The 20,496-nt window shown below is 40.3% G+C and overlaps 1 protein-coding gene across 21 annotated transcripts in view; it reads right to left on the bottom strand.

The window, feature by feature from the left end:
- The window catches only part of ulk4 (unc-51 like kinase 4), a 497,483-nt gene that overhangs the window by 203,191 nt on the left and 273,796 nt on the right, over positions 1 to 20,496 (bottom strand). For all 21 annotated transcript variants that reach the window (XR_006315934.1, XR_006315935.1, XM_043719550.1 and 18 more), the window contains 3 exons: positions 19,662 to 19,713; positions 19,392 to 19,536; positions 18,049 to 18,141 (listed from right to left, as the gene is read on the bottom strand). Coding sequence is in view for 19 of the 21 variants with exons in the window: in XM_043719550.1 (XP_043575485.1) it covers positions 18,049 to 18,141; positions 19,392 to 19,536; positions 19,662 to 19,713 (290 nt within the window). In the remaining 2 variants the exon portion in view is untranslated. The remainder of the gene's footprint in view (positions 1 to 18,048; positions 18,142 to 19,391; positions 19,537 to 19,661; positions 19,714 to 20,496) is intronic.

The following is a 20,496-nucleotide window of genomic DNA, read 5'->3' as shown; positions in this document are numbered from 1 at the left end:
AGAACATTTTGATGAACTGGGTGTCTGAGTATCCTCCGGCCCTGTTGGCGTGGCTTAAGTTAATTATGGAACACATGCCTTTGGATTTCCTCACCAACACGGTGCACCATAAAATGGAACTTTTTTAATAAAACATGGCAACCTTTTTTGAATTATCTGGATGCAGACTTGTCTGCCATTTTAATTAGGGCATTTGTTTAGCCATGATGATGAGGTTTAGTGAGCCTTGTGCCATTGGAGGAAGAATCCTGAATAAGTACGGGTGTAATAATTAATGCTCCCGAAGGTTGGGAGCTTCGATGTGGTTGCACTGAATGGCGGTATTTATTTATTGCTTTGTAGTGAATGTAGTTTTGATTTTTGTAGAGTAGAGTAGTTCATTGTAATGTTGTTATAATTTTAAATTGTTATATTTTTGCAATTTTATAATTTTGTAAAGGAAACATTTTTCAAAATAAAATGTTAATAAAATCACATGACACCAGGTTCTAATCCAGCAGCTTTATTTGAAATAAACCTATTGGGTATAATCTGGTGTTGTGTGATTTTTGACTTTATCCTTCATGTAAATGATTAGAATCTAGAATGGGATTCAGATTCAGTTGTGGGGTTATGAGAAAACTATGGGGCAGGGGACCTCGATGAGTTGCATACAAAGGGTCAGCATGAATACAAAAGGTCAAATGACCTATTTTCTGTTCAATGACAGGCACATATTGCATGAAACAGTTCAATGTGATACATGTTTTTCTTTTGGGTTTCTATTCTAATCAGCAGTGCTTGATCCAGTCTTCAACCAACAATCACAGAGACTTTATCAGCTGTAAATATAGAGCTCTCCTCTTCCCAGTCCAGGATACAAAAGTCAACTGCACTAATTCCTTGCCCGTCTCAGTTGAGAACAGCAACCAAGTGATGATTACAGACTGCACTTGGGACCCTCTTGTTTTGCAATACTCAATATTATGAAAAAAAGAGGACTGCAAATGCTGGAGATCAGAATCGAAAAGTGTGGTGCTGGAAAAGCACAGCAGGTCAGGTCAGGCAGCATTGGAGGAGCAGGAGAATCGACATTTTGGGCATAAGCCCTTCATCAGGAATGGTGGGGTGGAGGAGGGAAGGGGGCTGAGAGATAAATGGTTGGGTGGGGCTGAGGGGAAGGTAGCTGGCAAGGCGATAGGTGGATACAGATGGGGGATGATGGTGATAGGTTGGTGTGGAGGGTAGAGCGGATAGGTGGGAACGAAGATGGACAGGTGGGACAGTTCAAGAGAGCAGAGCCGAGTTGGAGGTTTGTATCTGGGATGAGGTGGGGGGAGGGGAGATGAGGAAACTGGTGAAATCGATGTTAGATTAGATTAGATTAAATTCCCTATTTGATATCATGTAGTTGGAGGTTCCCAAGGTGGAAGATGAGGCATTCTTCCTCAAGGCTAGGATCTGGCAGTGGAGGAAGTCCAGGACTTGCATGTCCTTGGTGGAGGGCAGTGGAGTTGTTTGGTGTGTGTGTGTCCCAGAGATGTTCCCTGAAACTTTCCGTGAGTTGGCATCCGGTTTCTCCAATGTAGAGGAGACCACATCGAGAGCAATGGACACACTAGATGAGATGTTTGGATATGCAGTAAAATCTCTGCCAGATGTGGAAGGATACTTTGGGGCCTTAGATGGAGGTGAAGGGGAGGTGTGGGCGCAGGTTTTACACCTCTTGCGGCGGCAAGGCAAGGTGCCGGGAGTGGAAGGTGGGTTGATGAGGGGCATGTACTTAACGAGGGAGTCACGGAGGGAATAGTCTCGGAGGAGCGCTGATAGGGGTGGGAGAGAACTATATCTCTGGTGGTGAGGTCTGTTTGTAGGTGGCAGAAATGGCAGAGGATGATGCACTGTGTCTGGAGATTGGTGGGGTGGAAGGTGAGGACCGAGGATTCTATCCTTGTTGCAGTTGGAGGGGTGAGGTACGGGAAGTGGAGAAGTTGCGCTGGAGGACATTGGTGACCACGTAGGAGGGGAAGTTGCAGTCCTTAAAGTAGGAGACCATCTAGGATGTTCTGGAGCAGAACTGCTCCTTCTGGGAGCTGAACAGTGGAGGCGGAGGATATGGGAGTAAGGGGTAGCCTTTTTATTGGAGGAGAGGTGGGAGGAGATATGGTCCAGGTAGCTGTAGGAATCGGTAGGTTTAAAGTAGATGACCATGTTGAGCCGGTCACCGAGAATGGAGATGTTGTGGTCCAGGAAGGGGAGGGAGGTGTCTGAGATGGTCCAAGTGAACTTGAGGTCAGGGTGGAAGATGTTCATGAAGTTGATGAACTGTTCAATCTCCTCATGGGAGCATGAGGTTTAGGGTGTAGATTTGCTCGCTGAGCTGTAGGTTTGATATCCAGATGTTCCATTACCTGGCTAGGTAACATAATCAGTGGTGACATCCAAGTGAAGCGACGTTGGTTTTATCCATGGGTTGTACTGGGTCTTTTAGGTGTCACCAATCCAATAATACTCAATATTACACCAGACCATGCACTCAAGACCTTGTCTACTGGAATAATCTGATTGAATTTCATTTTTAAATTAGAAAAATGGCAACACATTTTTTTTCCATAGAAGTGAACAAGGCGTTCACTTCGAAGCTGTGTTAATGACAGTGTTAAGCTGACAACATTGTGTAAATAAATTTTTAACTTGAGTGACACTGTTTTTAAAAAGAGAATAACATATGATCAAACAAATCAGGACAGGAGTAGGTCACTCGAGATTGCTGTGCCATTGAACAAGATTGTCACTGATCTTATTACTTCATATTCCTACCTGCCCCAATAACCTTTCTTTCCCCTGCTTATCAAGAATTTATCTACCTCCGCCTTCAAACTATTCAAGTACTTTGCTTCCATCCTTTTGAGAAGAATGTTGGTTGAACCCCAGTCACCCATGATAATCAGCAGCAGAAAAATTCTGAAGTTCTATTTTCTGCATTGTTTCAATTTTCTGATACTACCAAAAAGTACAATTAAATATTTAAATAGAATAATCACTTCAGAAACAGTGATCCACAATTCATAATCCATAACTATGCCAGGAGAAATTTATGTTACACAAATTAACTTTAATTCTTTTGTTATATATAATGAAAATAAACTCAATGTTATTGGGAAAAATATTTTCATTGATCAGGTATCTTTTATGAAAACCCTTCAAAAGCTTTGCTGTAAGTAAGTCATGTAAGTCCTGTCTTCTGACAAAAACAAAGATTTGAAATTGTCTAACTGTTCATATTTCGTGTTCATTTGACAAATTCAACTGCATGCTGCAGTTTTTAAAGATTTTCTTCTCATCAATTCCCTCCTTCTGTCCTGCAAGTGCTTGTTTTTAAATTAATTTAGAGGAAAGATTAGCCAGATAGTTGACATTTTCAATGTTAGCAAGCCAGTTGTTTTGGTCCTATCTACAATATATAAACAAATATTTATTCCACTCAAGCAAGGCATTTCTAATAAAGCAGACCCTTGAACTGCTGTGTTGTGAGGTTCCTTGATATTAAAAGTAAATCTTCTGCACCATCAAATTAAATAAACAGCTCTGGTCCATTGAATTTTGGTGATTAAATCTCTTTTGAGTAATCATTATTATTGACTGACTATTCTATTTACTTTATTGTCTAATCTGGCAATCCGACTGGATGGCAGATTACCAATTTTTCCATAACATTACTGCTCAGCTACCGAGGGATGAAGCTGTCTGACAGATGACTTCAAAGGATTCTGTCAGCCATTTAATCTCTGGAAATCTGATAGAATGCTTACCCTGCTTCAGTCTCACTCAGGGATAAACATTGCAAGGGTTAGATACTATCATCCAGTCTAAATATTTTCTTATTGCATCCCTTACAAGCAGTCTTTTAGAACATCAAATAATGTTCTCCAACCAAGAGTAGTCTCAGTGAAAATAGGCACTTCCACTATTTTGCCACCTTAAGTTGGAGGGTACAATGTTTTAGAGCATGTGCTCACCAGTAACATCTTCTACCCCATTCTCGGAATTGAGAGAGATGGCCTTCCGCAACAGAACTATTCTATCGCTTGCTGTTGGCAGACATCGTATTCCATATTCAACAATCTTGCTATAACAAGGTCTCTCACCCTCTCTCCTTTATTTCAGTTAGGTTTTCTGCTCAATACGCTCTTTTCTTATTAAATTCTATTCTATAATTTCTCCCAGTGTGGCTCAATAATGATACTTTCCTAAATCTAAATGCTTTCTTCCCAATATACAAATAGATATCAAGGAAGCTGAAAGCACAACAGTTCAAGAGCCTCTTTTATGAGAAATTCCTTGCTTGAAAGGAATAAGTAGTTGTTTATATATTGCAGCTAGGACCAAAACAACTGGCTTGTTAGCATCAAAAATGCCAACATTCTCATTGAATCAGCATTAATATTTGGCTAATCTTAGCTCCGAAATGAATTTAAGATAAGCATCTCCATCAATATATGAATAGCTTTCAGTCTTACTTCCTGAATTACTGAAGGTTTTTAAAAACTAATTAACAAAATATGAATATTGTACATAAGCCTTGCATCTACTATCCATCCCCAAATGCAAATGTGGTAAGTCAGCTTCTTGGTATATGGAATAGGGAAACAGGCGCTTAGTATGCTTTCCTTTATTGGTCAGAGTACTGAGTATAGGAGTTGGGAGAGCATATTGCGGCTATACAGGACATTGCTTAGGCCACTTTTGGAATATTCTGGTCTCCTTCCTATAGGAAGGATGTTGTGAAAGTTGAAAGTGTTCAGAAAAGATTTACAAGGATTTGTCAGGATTGGAGGACTTGAGCTATCGGGAGAGGCGGAATAGGCTGGGGATGTTTTCCCTGGAGCATTGGAGGCTAAGGGGCGACCTTATAAAGGTTTATAAAATCATGAGGGGCATGGATAGGGTAAGTAGACAAAGTCCTTTCCCTGGGATGGGAGAATCCAGAACTAGAGGGCATAGATTAGATTAGATTAGATTACTTACAGTGTGGAAACAGGCCCTTCGGCCCAACAAGTCCACAGCGACCCGCTGAAGCGTATACCACCCAGACCCATACTCCTACATTTACCCCTTCACCTAACACTACGGGCAATTTAGCATGGCCAATTCACCTAACCTGCACACTTTTGGATTGTGGGAGGAAACCGGAGCACCCGAAGGAAACCCACGCAGACACGGGGAGAATGTGCAAACTCCACACAGAGAGTCACCTGAGGCAGGAGTTGAATCCGGGTCTCTGGCGCTGTGAGGCAGCAGTGCTAACCACTGTGCTACCGTGCCGCCCACAAAGGTTTAGGGTGAGAGGGGAAAGATATAAAAGGGACCTAAGGGACAACTTGTTCACGCAGAGGGTGGTGCATGAATGGAATGAGCTACCAGGCTGGTACAATTGCAACATTTAAAAGGCATCGAGTTGGGTACATGAATAGGAAGGGTTTAGAGGGATACGGCCCAAGTATGGCAAATGGGACTAGATTAATTTAGAATATCTGGTCGGCATGGACGAGTTGGACCAAAGGACCAGTTTGTGTGCTGTACACCTCTATGATTCTATGTTCAGAAGATCGTTCTACAGTTCTGTTAAGTTCTCGGCTTTTGACTCAGTAATGGTGAAGTAACAGTGATATAGTTCCAAGTCAGGCTAGTGGCTGACGTTGGGAGAATGTGCAGGTGTTGAGTGCCAGTGTGCCTGCTGCCCTTGTCTTTCCAAGTAGAGTACACAGGTTTGGGAGCTTTTATCACAAAAGCCTTGGTATAGCTCATAGGTTCATTAAGATATGGAGCAGAATTAGGCCATTCAGCCCATCGAGACTGGTCTGCCATTAGATCATGACTGATATGCTCCTCACCCCCATTTTCCTGCACGTTCTCCATAATCCTTCAACATATTACCAATTAAAAATCTGTCCAACACCTCCTTAACTTTACTCACTGTCCTAGCATCCACCACACTTTGGGGCAACAAATTTCACAGATTCACAACTCTTTGGGAGAAGTAGTTTTTCCTCAAATCTGCTTTAAATTTACTACCTCTTATCCTAAGACTATGATCTCTCTTCCTAGAATGCCCCATAAGAGGAAGCATTCATTCCATGTCTATTTTATCCATACCTTTTTCATCTCTAATATCTCAATTTGATCTCCCATCATTATTCTAAATTCCAGAAAGTATAGGCCCAAACTGTTCAAACTCTCTTCATACGACAAATCCCTCTTCTCTGGGATCAATCTCATGAACCTCCTCTGAACTGCCTCCAATGCCACTACATCTTTCCTCAAATAAGGGGATCAAAACTGTGTACAATACTCCAGGTGCAGTCTCACCAATGCTTTGTATATTTGCAACAATATGTCCTTACCTTTATATTCTATTTCTTTAGCTATAAAAGCCCGCATTCCATTAGTTTTTTTTAATTATCTGCTGTACCTGCATGCTAGCTTTGTGGGACACATGAACAAGCACACCTAGATCCCTCTGCACCGGAGCATCCCAATGTCTCTCCCCATTAAGAGAATAGGTTGCCTTTCTATTTTGTCAACCCAAATGCATGATCTTTCACTTATCCACGTAAAGTTCCATCTGCCACATTTTGGCCTACTCTCCTAACCTATCTATATCCATTTGTAAGGTTCTTATTTCCTCATTGCAATTTACTATCCCGCCTATTTTTGTGTTGGCCGCAAATTTAGCTAAACTGCCTTCTATCCCTGTATCCAGGTTATTAATATAGATTGTAAATAGCTGGGGTCCAAGGACTGAACCCTATGGCAGCCCACTATTTACATCTTGCCTTCCAGAGAAAAAAAATCCTGACTCTCTGTCTTCTGTCCATCAGCCAGTTATCTATCCAAGCTAATAAATTACTGCTAATCCCATATGATCCAACCCTGTGAATTAATCTTTCGTGTGGCACCTTATCAAACACTTTCCAGAAGTCCAGATATATTACATCTGGATCCCCATTATCTACTTTGCTTGTTACACCTTTGAAGAACTCTAGCAAATTAGTCAAACATGATTTATCCTTCATAAAACTGTGCTGACTCTGACGGATAATATTTTGATTTTCAAAATGTCCTGATATTGCTCCCTTGATTATTGATTCTAACACTTTCCCAGCAACAGATGTTAAACTAACTGGTCCATATCTTCCCACATTTTGCCTCCCTCCCTTTTTGAATAAGGCATTTCATTAGTTATTTTCCAATCACTGGAGACTTTCCCATATCCAGGGAATTTTGGAATATTGTAACCAATGGATCCACTATCTCCAGTGCCAAGTTGAAGTTGAATCTAAGTTGAAGATTACCCAAGTAGGGAGGGGGCAAGGCCATAAAGGGATTTCAACATAGGAATTAGATTCGCATTTGAAGATCAAAGCCAGTATTCGTCAACAGCAAGGACAAGAATCCAGTAATTCATCTGCAAAGATTCCTGATAATTTTGATCTACACTCTTTTCACCATCTTAACTACCACTCCCTCAATCACTGGCACAAAGTTGTTGCCATATATTCTATCTACAAATACACTTCAGCACCAACCAGGGAGCAGGCTATCTGGATTTGACATTGGGTAATGGGGAGAGATTAATTGATGACATCATAGTAAAGGATCCTCATCTTTATGTGATCCACACACGGGCATTCCCTTTGCAAACATCTCTGACTTTGCAACTCCCTGAAAATGTTGAAACCCAATTCTTCAACCAAGCTTTTGGCTCACCCCTCCAATACCTCCTGCTTTTGATTTGTGATCTATTTATTTATGATTACACCCCTGCAAAACACCTAGGGATATTTTTCTACACTCAAGGCACCACCTACAGTCTAGCTGTTGTGCAGGAATATTCTCAATACATTAATGACAATCAGTTTGCTTATTTTCTACCTTGCCATAATGTGCACAGGCTGAAGTATCAAAAACCTTTTATTGACTTGGTAGACAGGTTTTTTTTATAGGTATTTTTAATCAACCTGTTTAGATCTATCTGAAGCAGATGGGACTTGAATCCATACCTTTTGGTCCTGAGGTAGAGCCCTTAACATGACTATTATGCCATGATCTCCCATGGGAGAAATAATTATGTTAAACAAGCTGTCCACATATATTAGGACACACCTCTAAAGCACGTTGGATTTGAACCCAGACCCTCTGGCCAAAAGACAGGGGCACTATCACTCTACCACAAGAACCCTCCCTGAAGGACACCAGTGGACCCGATAGGTTTTTATGATAATTGATAGTGGCTCCACAGTCACCATTAGGCTAGGTTTGTATTCCATTTTTAATTCAACTTTTACCATCTGCCATGATGATATTTTAACCCATGCTCAGTTCCATATGCTGTACAGCCTTTGCTATCTCCAGATACCCTAATGGTACAAAGATCTGGCAATCTTGATGATAACATTTCTCGAAAAGATTAGATTTCTTCAATCTTTGGCAGTACCTTCCAAGCAAGGATCATGCAGAAGAAGTGTTTTTCTGAGCAAGGAACTATAATGGAATCCATTATCATATGTTTTCCATCTTTAAAATGCACCTTCAAATTTTTGTGGTGTGATTGAGCTTTCCTCATACTAAATCTGCATTTGTCTTAATTTCACACATCAAAGTAAATCCAGGAGCAAAGGAGATCAGGGTTTCCTGGAAAGGCATTGTGAAGGCACCTGTATTGAAGCATAGCAGCTACTATACAGAGGGATAGCAGTCAAAACTACAGAGTTTGTAACAGAAGATTTCTTAATACAGACATTTACGACCAGGAAAGGCTTCTTCAAGTGGCATTTTTCAATTCTACACACAGCCACCAAACACATGGTTGTAACTGCTTTAGATCATTCACAGATTCTTGGACACTCACCCATTTTATCCATTCAATGTTTCTCAAGAACATGCACAGTATTTGCTGGGGGATACCTGTTATATGATTATCATGCGGGGAAAAGTACTACAGAATGGTTCAAAGCATCATTTAATGCAAGAAGCATTATGACATGCTTTCATTGATGCCTCCACTTCTATAGCATAAAGTCTATATTTGATTTCACAGCCTGATCACTCTCTTCTTGAAATACAGGGACATTCCTTCAAACCAGTTTCACTCTACAATGGTGGCCAATCCCACCGAGCAGTGGGGATAACCACGCGTGTGTTCGCTATGAGCTAACCATGTACCATTAGCTCCCTCTTTGGTTCTATCTTATTTATTTTGGATTATAGATCTATGTTGTTGCCTGGGATGTTTACAGTATTAAGTGGTGCATGTATTTTTTGCTGTGTGTACAAGGGGTTCACTGCCTAATCAGCATTCTAATGTTGAGAAGGATCAGGAAAATAAAGCAGTGAACGACTAGCCTTTCAGCAATTATTTCTTTTGCTGTTTGTACAGGTGCACCATCTTCTACTTTTCTCATCAGTTTGATTACCTCAGCGTTTCTGTCAGATAATGTGTGGATTAACAGCTTGTCTTTCTTTCTCATTGAAATGAAATCAATTGGTGGGCGGCACGGTGGCACAGTGGTTAGCACTGCTGCCTCACAGCGCCAGAGACCCGGGTTCAATTCCCACCTCAGGCGACTGACTGTGTGGAGTTTGCACATTCTCCCCGTGTCTGCGTGGGTTTCCTCCGGGTGCTCCGGTTTCCTCCCACAGTCCAAAGATGTGCAGGTCAGGTGAATTGGCCATGCTAAATTGCCCGTCGTGTTAGGTAAGGGGTAAATGTAGGGTATGGGTGGGTTGCGCTTCGGCGGGTCGGTGTGGACTTGTTGGGCCGAAGGACCTGTTTCCACACTGTACGTAATCTAATCTATCTGAATCTTGAATAATGTGTTAAAAGAAAGCTTACCTGAGAGAGAAAAAACAAGGGTTGGCTTGACATCATTGGTTACATGTATGGATGGGCCATATATCTGCTGGGTATATATACTCCTGATTAGAATTAAAATGTGTTGACTCAAGAAATATGTATAAATCTCCTGTGGATTAGAGGTAGCCACATTTAATTCTTCAATAAAAGAAGCAATGTTACTCATGTTATTGAAACTTTAGGCTAAAGTGTCTTCTAGGAAACACAGAAAAGGCATGGAAAACTGTTAGGATATATGTTGGAGAGGTCATTTTCACTTGCATTGTTTTTCTGGAAACTGGCCGAGTGGATTTTCCACCAGTTCTAAACTGGTCTAATTTGAATCTCATTATAATCAATGCGATGAAAGTTGAGAGGAGTTCTGTAGTACTTCTATGATCCATTCAGTTACATCACTGTCCTGGTGAAGATGACACTTCTTGAGCTGCGCTGCTAATGAAGGTAGTCAAGCGTATTTGAAACAGCAAAAAATCAGAAGAACTATAGATGCTAGAAATTAGAAAAGAAAACAGAAATTGCTGGAAAAAGTCAGTAGGTCTGGCAGCATCTGTGGAGCAAAATCAGAATTAACATTTTGGATCCAGTGACCCTTCTTCAGAATTCATAGTAGCTAGGAGAAGGTTGATACTTGTGTAGAAGATGGGAAGGGGGAGTGGGGGTGAGTAAACAATAAGCGAAGATCGAGCCCAAAGAAAAAGAAAAACAGTAGGACAAACAAAGGAGTGGTTAAAGGTCAGTCTGGGGGAATAAATAGCTGCGAATGGGAGCTGACAATCAGTTGTGTATGGAAGCAGCCTACGTGATGACAAGGCCTGGTGTATTGGGGTTGGAGTAAGGACATGGATTCAAGCTCTAAAATTGTTGAACTCCATATTAAATCCAGAAAGCTGCTGAGTTCCTAAGTGGAAAATGAGGTGCTGTTCTTCCGGCTTTCATTGAGCTTCATTGGAGCACTGCAGCAAGCCTGAGACAATGATGTTGACCAGAGAACAAGGTGGTGTATTGAAGTGACAACTGGAAACTCAGGGTCTTTGTTGCAGACAGAACATAGGTCACCCAGTCTGGGTTTCATTTCCCCAGTGTACAGAAGAACACATTGGGAACAGTGAATACAGTAGACTAGATTGAATGAAGTACAGGTAAAGTACTGCTTCACTTGGAAGGAATGTTGGGGTCTTGGATGGATATCCATAGGATCCCAAGTCATCACCTGTGTGCTGTCACCCTGTAGTGACTCTCATTTCCTCAATGCTTTCAATTCAAAATCTCATTTTGAAGTCTGAATACCTTCAATGGTTAGTCATTCCATGTCACTATAACCCCTTCTCACCCCACATTTCCCCAAGACGGTCTCTGTTCTTCTGATGTCTAGTGTAACATTGACAACCATGTCTTCAGCATTCTAGTATCTAAGCGACAGCTATTCCCTTCCCCACAGAACCCTGTAATACTCTACCAATCTTCCCTGCCTTGGGACTTACCTCTTTGTTCTTTCCTGATGTATAATTCTTTGTGTTGGAGGGTTTTTTTGTCTAATTACACATCCATGAAGGAACTTGGGATGTTTTTCTATATTCTAGGTGCTATATAAATGCATGTTATTCTGATATGGTTGTTGTAAAAATTACAGATCTGGTCAAGTAAAAACAACAATCTTTCTGAATTGGACAATCAATTGCAACTGAATGGATTACTATTTAATCCCATGCCTGCGCTCCACTTCATACATCATTTTACAATTTTGAATCTAATGAGATGGCCTGCAAACTGGAGCAACAAATAAACAATTTTAAACTGGAATCTAAACAAAATGTGGGGAAGGGAGAGGGCAAGATTTTATAAAGAGCTATGATCTGTAGTCTGAACTTAACTGCAAGTCAGTTCTGAGGAAATTCAAATAATAGAAGCAAAAACACAGGAAGAAAATTCAAGCTCTATAATTGGAAGTATTGCTGTTTACCTAACACCAACACTCCAATGACGATTGCTGACTGCATGCTTTCCACGTATTAATTCTGACTGTGCTTGTGTGTTTTTTAAAACTTAAAACTTCATTTACATTTTATTTACCATTTTATTTCTCTTACCTGATATAGTCTTTGATTACATTTGTTTTATTATTAGATATTTTTCACTGTGTTTAACTACATTTACGAGATATCACTGCTAGTGCACACGCCCAAGCATAGCCTAGTCAGAAATCTAACACTTGTACGCTGATATGTTTTAAGACTTATTTTTTGCCGATCACACTTCAGCTGTTAATCTGTATAAATTCAAGTTTGTATGTTACATGCCTGGTTAAAATTAAATAGAAATGGTGTTGTCTATTCCCAATACAGTTTGTACCACTCTAAGTATTGGCTCCTATGCCATGCATGGCCAACATATAACTTTTGAAATCTGCAGATATACTGTACTTCTGATGTAAGAAAAGCAGGTGGAGCTCTAAGCACTCAACAATTTGCCAGTTGAGGCTGAGCTTTTCGATTATACAACCATGCTATTTGGAGCTGTCTCATTTGACCTTGCTACTTCCCTCTTTATCTTTGAACTATCTAAAACACTCTTCTATCATTGTGTTTTCAATTTCTTTGCCTTAATTTTTCTTCATCTCCAATTCATTCGTCCTCTTCGATTTGCAAATTGCTCCCAGATTTTCTCCTATGTGATGGGTCCCCTACATAACTATAATACTTAAGAAGTACTTTTTAAACTGTCATGATTTTTGCAAAAAAAACTATTACACTTTAGTGTTATTTTTCAAGACTGAAAACATGTAAGAAAGGCTGTTCGTAGTGATTATGCAATATTTATATGACATTAAAATTAGGAATTCAAATTCTAGCAGTGGTTTACAGCTTCTTAATACTTATAGGGAGGTGATCAATTGATCACTAGCTACTAAACATTAACATCTCCAAGGAATCACAAATGAGGGACTGCACTCTCGCTGGTAAATAATCTCCTCATGAAGGACAATTTGATGTTGCAAAGGAAAGAGGAGATAAAACAGAAAAAAACACAAAATAAACGTATAAAGATCCCTTTCATTATTCTAAAACAGTTACAAATTTTAAAGCTGTTGCAAGAACTATATCACTATGAACCAAAGCAAAACTTTGCACTTGGACAGCAGTGCATGTGATCCTATGTACATTGATTAATCACTGGAATGGCATTCAGAACTGTTGCTTAGAAACAAATTCAAAGGACCTTTGCAAACTACTCTTACTCAGAATTTACACAGCATTAAGTTTCAATTTATAGGATCCCAACTGAACATTCAGCATGTGACTGTTCATTTTTAACATAAAAACAATGTGTCTTGGATTTTTACTTCAGATCATAACAGATTATTTCTCTTATTTCACATGAAAATGGAAACAAAAAAGGCCACATTTTGTTTGCTGGTTTCATAAAGACCTATTCCTGCCCTTTGCACCGGGACATAAGGATGGGAAATAAATGTCAATCTTGCCAACAACATCCGCAAAAGAATGAAAGAGCCACTTTTGCGGATGTTGTTGGCAAGATTGACCGCATCGGGAGCAACGGATACCCCAACCTCTCCAACCGCAACAAGGACAGAACGCCCCTGGTGCTCACCTTCCACCCTACCAACCTTCGCATAAACCAAATCATCCGCCGACATTTCCGCCACCTCCAAACAGACCCCACCACCAGGGATATATTTCCCTCCCCACCCCTCTCCGCCTTCCGCAAAGAACATTGGGGGGACTGGGCGCCTCCTAGCAGAGCGCTTTAGGGAACATCTCCGGGACACCCGCACCAATCAACCAAATCGCCCCGTGGCTCAACATTTCAACTCCCCCTCCCACTCTGCTGAGGGTATGGAGGTGCTGGGCCTCCTCCACCGCCGCTCCTTCACCACCAGATGCCTGGAGGAAGAACGCCTCATCTTCTGCCTCGGAACACTTCAACCCCAGGGCATCAATGTGGATTTCAACAGTTTCCTCATTTCCCCTTCCCCCACCTCATCCTAGTTTCTAACCTCCAGTAACTCGACCTGTCCGGACTTGTCCGACCTGCCCAGCTCCTTTTCCACCTATCCACTCCACCCTCTCTTCCCTGACCTATCACCTTCATCTCCTTCCCCACCTACCTATTGTACTCTATGCTACTCTCTCCCCACCCCCCCCCTCCTCTAGCTTATCTCTCCATGCTTCAGGCTCTCTGCCTTTATTCTTGATGAAGGGCTTTTGCCCGAAACGTCGATTTTGCCTGTCCTCGGATGCTGCCTGAATTGCTGTGCTCTTCCAGCACCACTAATCCAGAAATTGGTTGTCAAGGCACAGCCATGGAGAATGTACCCAAAGATTTTGTCTAAATTTCAAAAAAAGACATGTTGATGCTTATTGGTCAAGACATTGCCATGGGGAATGCAGCAGGGAACAGCTGCTCCCCAAGTTTTTGTCTAATTGAAATGGCGCAATGCTTTAACAAATTCCTTCTTTTTGCAGAAGACCGGATCCTGAGTATGAACATATGTAGTAGCTTCTAGTACATGTAAAGGATCCGTTACATCTGTTGGCTGGATGGCTTGCTTGTGATGCAGAATGATGCCATTCGTATAGGTTCAACTTGTGTACAGACTGAGTTTACCATGAAGTCTCCGCCTTCTAGGTTGGTTGCCCGCAAGTTAAACTCATCATTACTGTCTTTTTATAAGAAGAGAGCAGCTTATGGTCCACATTCATTTAGATCAGTCAAATTGTGAGCCTCATTGACAATTTTAAATAGGTTGTCAGCATAATTTTTGGCACACTCAGAGCTTACTGTTTAAAATTTCAATAACAGTTCGGCCTTCTAAAGGACTTCTGATGGCAAGTCTCATTTTTTTAAATTCATTCGCGGGCTGAGCCAACACTTAGCGCACATCCCTGGCTGCCTTTGAGAAGGTGGTGGTGAGCTGCCTTTTTGAACTGCCAGAGTCCTGTGATGTAGGGACACCCACAATGCCATTAGGGAGGCAATGCTTCAATCACTGAGAGTTCACTTGCCAAAAATTAGCATCCTGTTTCTCATGTAGTATGAGTTGCCAATCCCTTTTAAATTTTGTATTTTTGTGTCTGACCTGGTAACTGTAAGATGGAAAGCTTCAACAGCATTTATCGTTTCTCAGCAATAAAAGAGCAGACCATTTTACAGAATGTGTGTGTTCAGTGTCTTGTGGAAAATATACAATAAATTGTTTAAAATAGAACAGCAGACAATTTTTAAAAGTGCGACCAAATCCTTATATGACTTTTACCAAAACCTTCCTGTAAGTTCTTGTATACCATTTAATGTTTCCCCCATGTCATGTAGTGTTAACTGCAACTGAAACAAATGAGCAAGCATTAAAAATTGATTCTAGTTTTACAATTATGAATATTTTTAGTTACTTATTTTAAAGCTAGTTACTGTCTATCTTTTATTAAAACTAAGGTACACGTAAAATAATCAAGTGCAAAAGACCATTAATATGGTAAAAATGTTAGCAGCTCACTGCCATCCTTCATTTCAGATCAAAACTTATGGTTTAATGTGTTAGCTGGCATTGGCATGATGAATTATGAACCAAGGATACTATTTACTTGATAAGTTTTACTTTATACTTAATAGTCAAGAGTGTGGTGCTGGAAAAGCACAGCAGGTCAGGCAGCATCAGAGGAACAGAAAAATTGACGTTTCGGGCAAAAGCCCTTCATCAGGATTAAATTTACAAGAAGACAAATTTCCATTCAGGACCTGAGTGTAGGGGACAATTTTTAAATCAATGAGAGGATAATCAGGCAGCTTCTGCAATGGGTAAGACACCACCTTTCAAGGTAATCATCCAAGATTAAAACTGAAAACTACTCCCTTACTCTTTTAACACATTTGTATTCTTGGGCAGTACAAATGCCAACATTGATCACCTCATAGGAAATGTCCCCCTCCCTGGTTATCATCAAATTCTCTTCAACATAATACTTTTAACTTCACTTTGATTTATGGCTGTGACTTGTATGATTTGTGAGAATTGAGCATTCATGCACAAAGAGACAACTGCGTCACTGGTTTAAAAACAGAGAGGAGTAGCCAGTCTCGAAGATGGCACTTCAAAACAGGTGTGTTTAGAAAAGGTCTTCAGATTTCAAAATAGCTTTTAAATAAGAACTAATGAACAAAACAGGCACCTTGGCTCCCTGCCCCCCGGTCAGCAATGAATGTGCCGATAATGACATCACTGCACACAGATTGCAGTGACATCATTAGCTCATGCGCACATGCTTCCTATGGCCTGCCCTGTTGCAGTCTGCTGATGTCACCGTTTCTATCTGTAAAAGTGTTTTGGCCATTTTGATTGTATTGGTTTTCACTCCAATCTTTTACTTGTACCACAATGGCCAGTGCTGTCTTGTTCCTCCCAAAATAAAGATTCAAAGGAATATCTACCCAAGCTACTGTGATTTCCAAGAAAGCCAACACATGTGGGAACTTTGTAGGTTCCAGTTTCCTCTGAAAATTGCACTCGACCTGAAGTAGTACGTTGAAAAATTTTGACCTAAGGAATTTCAGGTCTTCAGCTTGCATTAAAAAAAAAGTCTAATTTTTATTTCCTATTCAAGAGAGTGATATATTGCTATAGAATTGTGTTTTATTTTGATACAAGTTGTCAGAAGCAAGTAGGTATAGGTATTTAGATAAGAACTTTTCAGGTTGTAAAGTACATGAAATTGTTAACATATTCATGATTTGGAGATGCAGATGTTGGACTGAACAAAGAACATTACAGCACAGGCCCTCTATTTCTGCGCTGATCCATATCCTCTATCTGAATCTGCCATCTATTTTCTAAGCATCTGTATCCCTTTGCTCCCTGCCCATTCACGTATCTGTCTAGATACATCTTAAATTATGCTATTGTTCCCACCCCTACCACCTCCTCTGGCAAGGCATTACAGGCACCCACCACCCTATGCATAAAGAATTTTTCCCTCTCACTTTGAACTTGTGACCCCTAGTAATCGAGTCCTTCACTCTGGGAAAACGTTTTTTGCCATCCACCCTGTCTGCACCTCTCATGAGTTTGTAGGCCTTAATCAGGTCCCCACCTCAACCTCCTTCTTTCCAATGAAAATAATCATAATCTACTCAACCTCTCCTCATAGCTGGCAGCCTCCATACCAGGCAACATCCTGGTGAACCTCCTCTGCACCCTCTCCAAAGCATCCACATCCTTTTGGTAATGTCGCAACCAGAACTGTGTACAGTCTTCCAAATGTGGCTGAACCAAACTCTTAATTGTAACATGATCTGCCAGCTCTGGTACTCAACACCCTGTCCGATGAAGGAAAGCATGCCGTATGCCTTCTTGACCACTCTACTGACCTGTGTTGCCACCTTCAGGTAACAATGGAACTGAACACCCAGATTATACATCAATTTTCCCCAAGGCTTTTCCATTTACTGTCTAGTTTGCTCTGGAATTGCATCTTCCAATATGAATCACCTTGCATTTGTCTGGATCGAACTCCATCTGCCATTTCTCTGCCTAACTCTCCAATCTATCTATATTCTGCTGTATTCCCTGAGAGTCCCCTTCACTGTTTGCTACTCCACCAATCTTAGTGTCATCTGCAAACTTGCTAATGAGGCAACGTACACCTTCCTCCAAATCATTTATATATATCACAAACAACAGTGGTTCAAGCACGGATCCCTGTAGGACAATATTGCACACAGGTCTCCATTTCGAGAAGCTCTCGTCCACCAATACTCTCTGTCTCCTATTGCCCAACCAGTTGTCTATCCATCTAAATTTGTTTAAGAACTATAACCTGGTGTCGTGCGATTTTTAACTAAAGTTGTTTAATATATCATTACAACTTCATGACACTGTAACCCTTTTACTATAAATCCTGTGTCATATGGTCATGTTCCACAACCACCTGATGAAGAGGCAGCACCTTGAAAACTAGTACTTCCAAATAAACCTGTTGGACCATAACCTGGTGTTGTGTGATTTTTAACTTAATGCATTCATGTAGATTTCCTTTGATCAGTACTTCTAGAGAAATAATAAGCAAAAAGTATTCACTGACGTGTTTATGATGCGTTACATATCATAACCTGAAGAATTCTCCCATTTAATTAGAGCATACCTGATGAAAATTGGACTATGATCCGTCAGGATAACAAGCAACTTCAAGGCATATAGTGGCACTGGATCAGGTTCCATCAAAATCTGATCATACCTGAAATTTTTAAAAAGGTCATAAGCATTTTGAAAATCAGCACGCTCATCCTCCTATCCTTCCTCTTTGCTGAAATATGGCTGTTTTAAAAAAATTGGATGGGCAGAATCCCTCCTCGTAGGCTGTATTTATTACAATGATTTCCCATCTCTCGTATGTCTGTGGTCTAATATATTACTTTAAACAAGTTTGTTACTATATTATGAAGGATAAAGTAATCTCAATCATGCTACCGGACTTGTATCCTGGCTGGGACATGGAAGAGGTCTGAAACCGGTTTTTTCTTCATAAATAAGTACAATACTTCTCCACAGGAACAAAGAAGTTGTCTAAGAGGATAATGTGCCAGCCTGATGATACAAATAGGCCTCCTGATCATGCTGTTTTCATTCATGCTAGAGTTCACTTGTAACACTGGAGTACCACTTGTAACACTGGATGCCGGGAGCTTGCAGGGTCCAAATATGTTGATATATTTTTTTCCCATCATTTGTTCTGCTTCTATTTGAAATGGCCATGGAAGTAGGAAGGGTTCATAAGTGATCAACCTGACTACATTCTATACCTGCTCCCCTGGAGCAAAGATCCTGCTATTCAGATAAATTTCTTTTGAGGTGGGAGCAGTGAGCCATGAAAAGTCCCTACTCCCACTACACAAATCAGGAGAATCCCAGGCCTCAATGCTCTGACTTGGAGACCAAAATGGCACTAATGTAGCCAAATCCGTTGCGATTCATATTTGGCTTGAGGACCTTAATTCTGATCTATTGGTCTGATCACGTTATGATCACAACATTTCCTTACACAGCCATTTCCCAACTCATAATGGAGCAATTACACAGTTCACCAAAAAATTAAAAACTGCACCTTCTACTGTTTTCACTCCAACCTGTCTGATAAAACAAATTTCTGCATAATTAATGCCAGCAAACCAACATAACAGAAAGAAAGATTGTCAGTATATATACACTGACAATCTTACTAAAATATATATCGTACTAAAATGACAGTTGAAGTGAGTTTATAATTTTATTTGTTGAGAAAAGAAATACTTGAAATAAACATCACTGCCTTTAAGCTGTTCTCTTCAGTTATTTAAAGCAAAAGACATAGGAATTTGAAATTTCCTCTTCATGGCTCGAATCTTCAATGATTCTAAAATACAGCATTTGAAGGTAAGGGCTTTTTAATAACTATGGACATTTCACGTGATTAGACAAGATAAATTCCAAAATGATGTATTGACTTACTGAGGGAGCAGTGATTCCTGGAAAAGAGTCAGCAATTTGCTGTTATTCATAAGATTCTCCCCTTTCTCTCCTAACATTGCCTCATGGTTTGCCACAAGAGACATGGTTTCTGATAGTAACCTCAGGCTGAAGATCCGCCACTCCGCTTAAAAAAGAATCCATAAACATGAAGGGGTTAACATAGTTCTACAAAAGAAATGAAAAACAAAAGACAGAATTGATGAAAATTTTAATCACTATTGTGCTTCTTCTTTACTGGCAAATACTTACCATTCTGACTAAGCACCAAGGATATCAAGGGTGGGAGAATGCAGTCAACAATCTGAAAACCAGAAATAAGCAAAGATTAAAGGAAAATGTGTGGTGTTTGAGACAATTTTAACTCAAAAGCGATACTTACTAAAATGCAGTACATTACACATATTTGTATTTCTTTGATGTCTCTTTTTTGGCCATTTTTTTGCCATCATTTGTTCTTCTCCTTAAAGGTTCTGCCTCTTGCAGTGATGTAATTTCACAAAAACATAGCACTCTCACTCGAGTGGTCACTCTTACAACCTACACAATGAGTGTCAGAAGTGACTGTCTGGGAAAAGCACATCATACTTGAGCACAGTCCAGATCTCCTCAGATAAGTTCGCTCTCATTTTCAACTGGATTGTTATTCCAACATGTCGACCAGGCAGAAAACGGAGTGTTATAACTCAAACACCTGTTCTAGGTACATCCCAAATTCTATTATCATCAATTTTGATGGATTGTCAGTTTTACATCTGGATGACATGATTTAAAGCTACCCTCTATTTTCTCAGTTGGAGCACAAGTACTTTCAAGCAGACGAAAGTGCTATGCAGTCAACTTGATTGCAGATTCTTATCATGCTCTTTTATATGTATTTCCTTTGATACTGTCAATGGGCCACTCAGTATAAACTTGACACAGCAAAAAGGATAACCTTCAACCTTTCCCTCCTGAAGTTCCTACCAGTAACCGTGATTTTCTGCTTTCCCATCTCTTTCTCCTTATTTCACTTCCATCTGATTCCTTGCTACCTTTTTATGTCTGATCCCATCAGTCTACATGCCAGTGACTGATAAATACTGTG

Source organism: Chiloscyllium plagiosum, chromosome 29 (assembly GCF_004010195.1).
Source record: "Chiloscyllium plagiosum isolate BGI_BamShark_2017 chromosome 29, ASM401019v2, whole genome shotgun sequence".
In the NCBI taxonomy this organism is placed as follows: domain Eukaryota; kingdom Metazoa; phylum Chordata; class Chondrichthyes; order Orectolobiformes; family Hemiscylliidae; genus Chiloscyllium; species Chiloscyllium plagiosum.
This window is presented reverse-complemented; position numbering and strand designations above follow the sequence as displayed.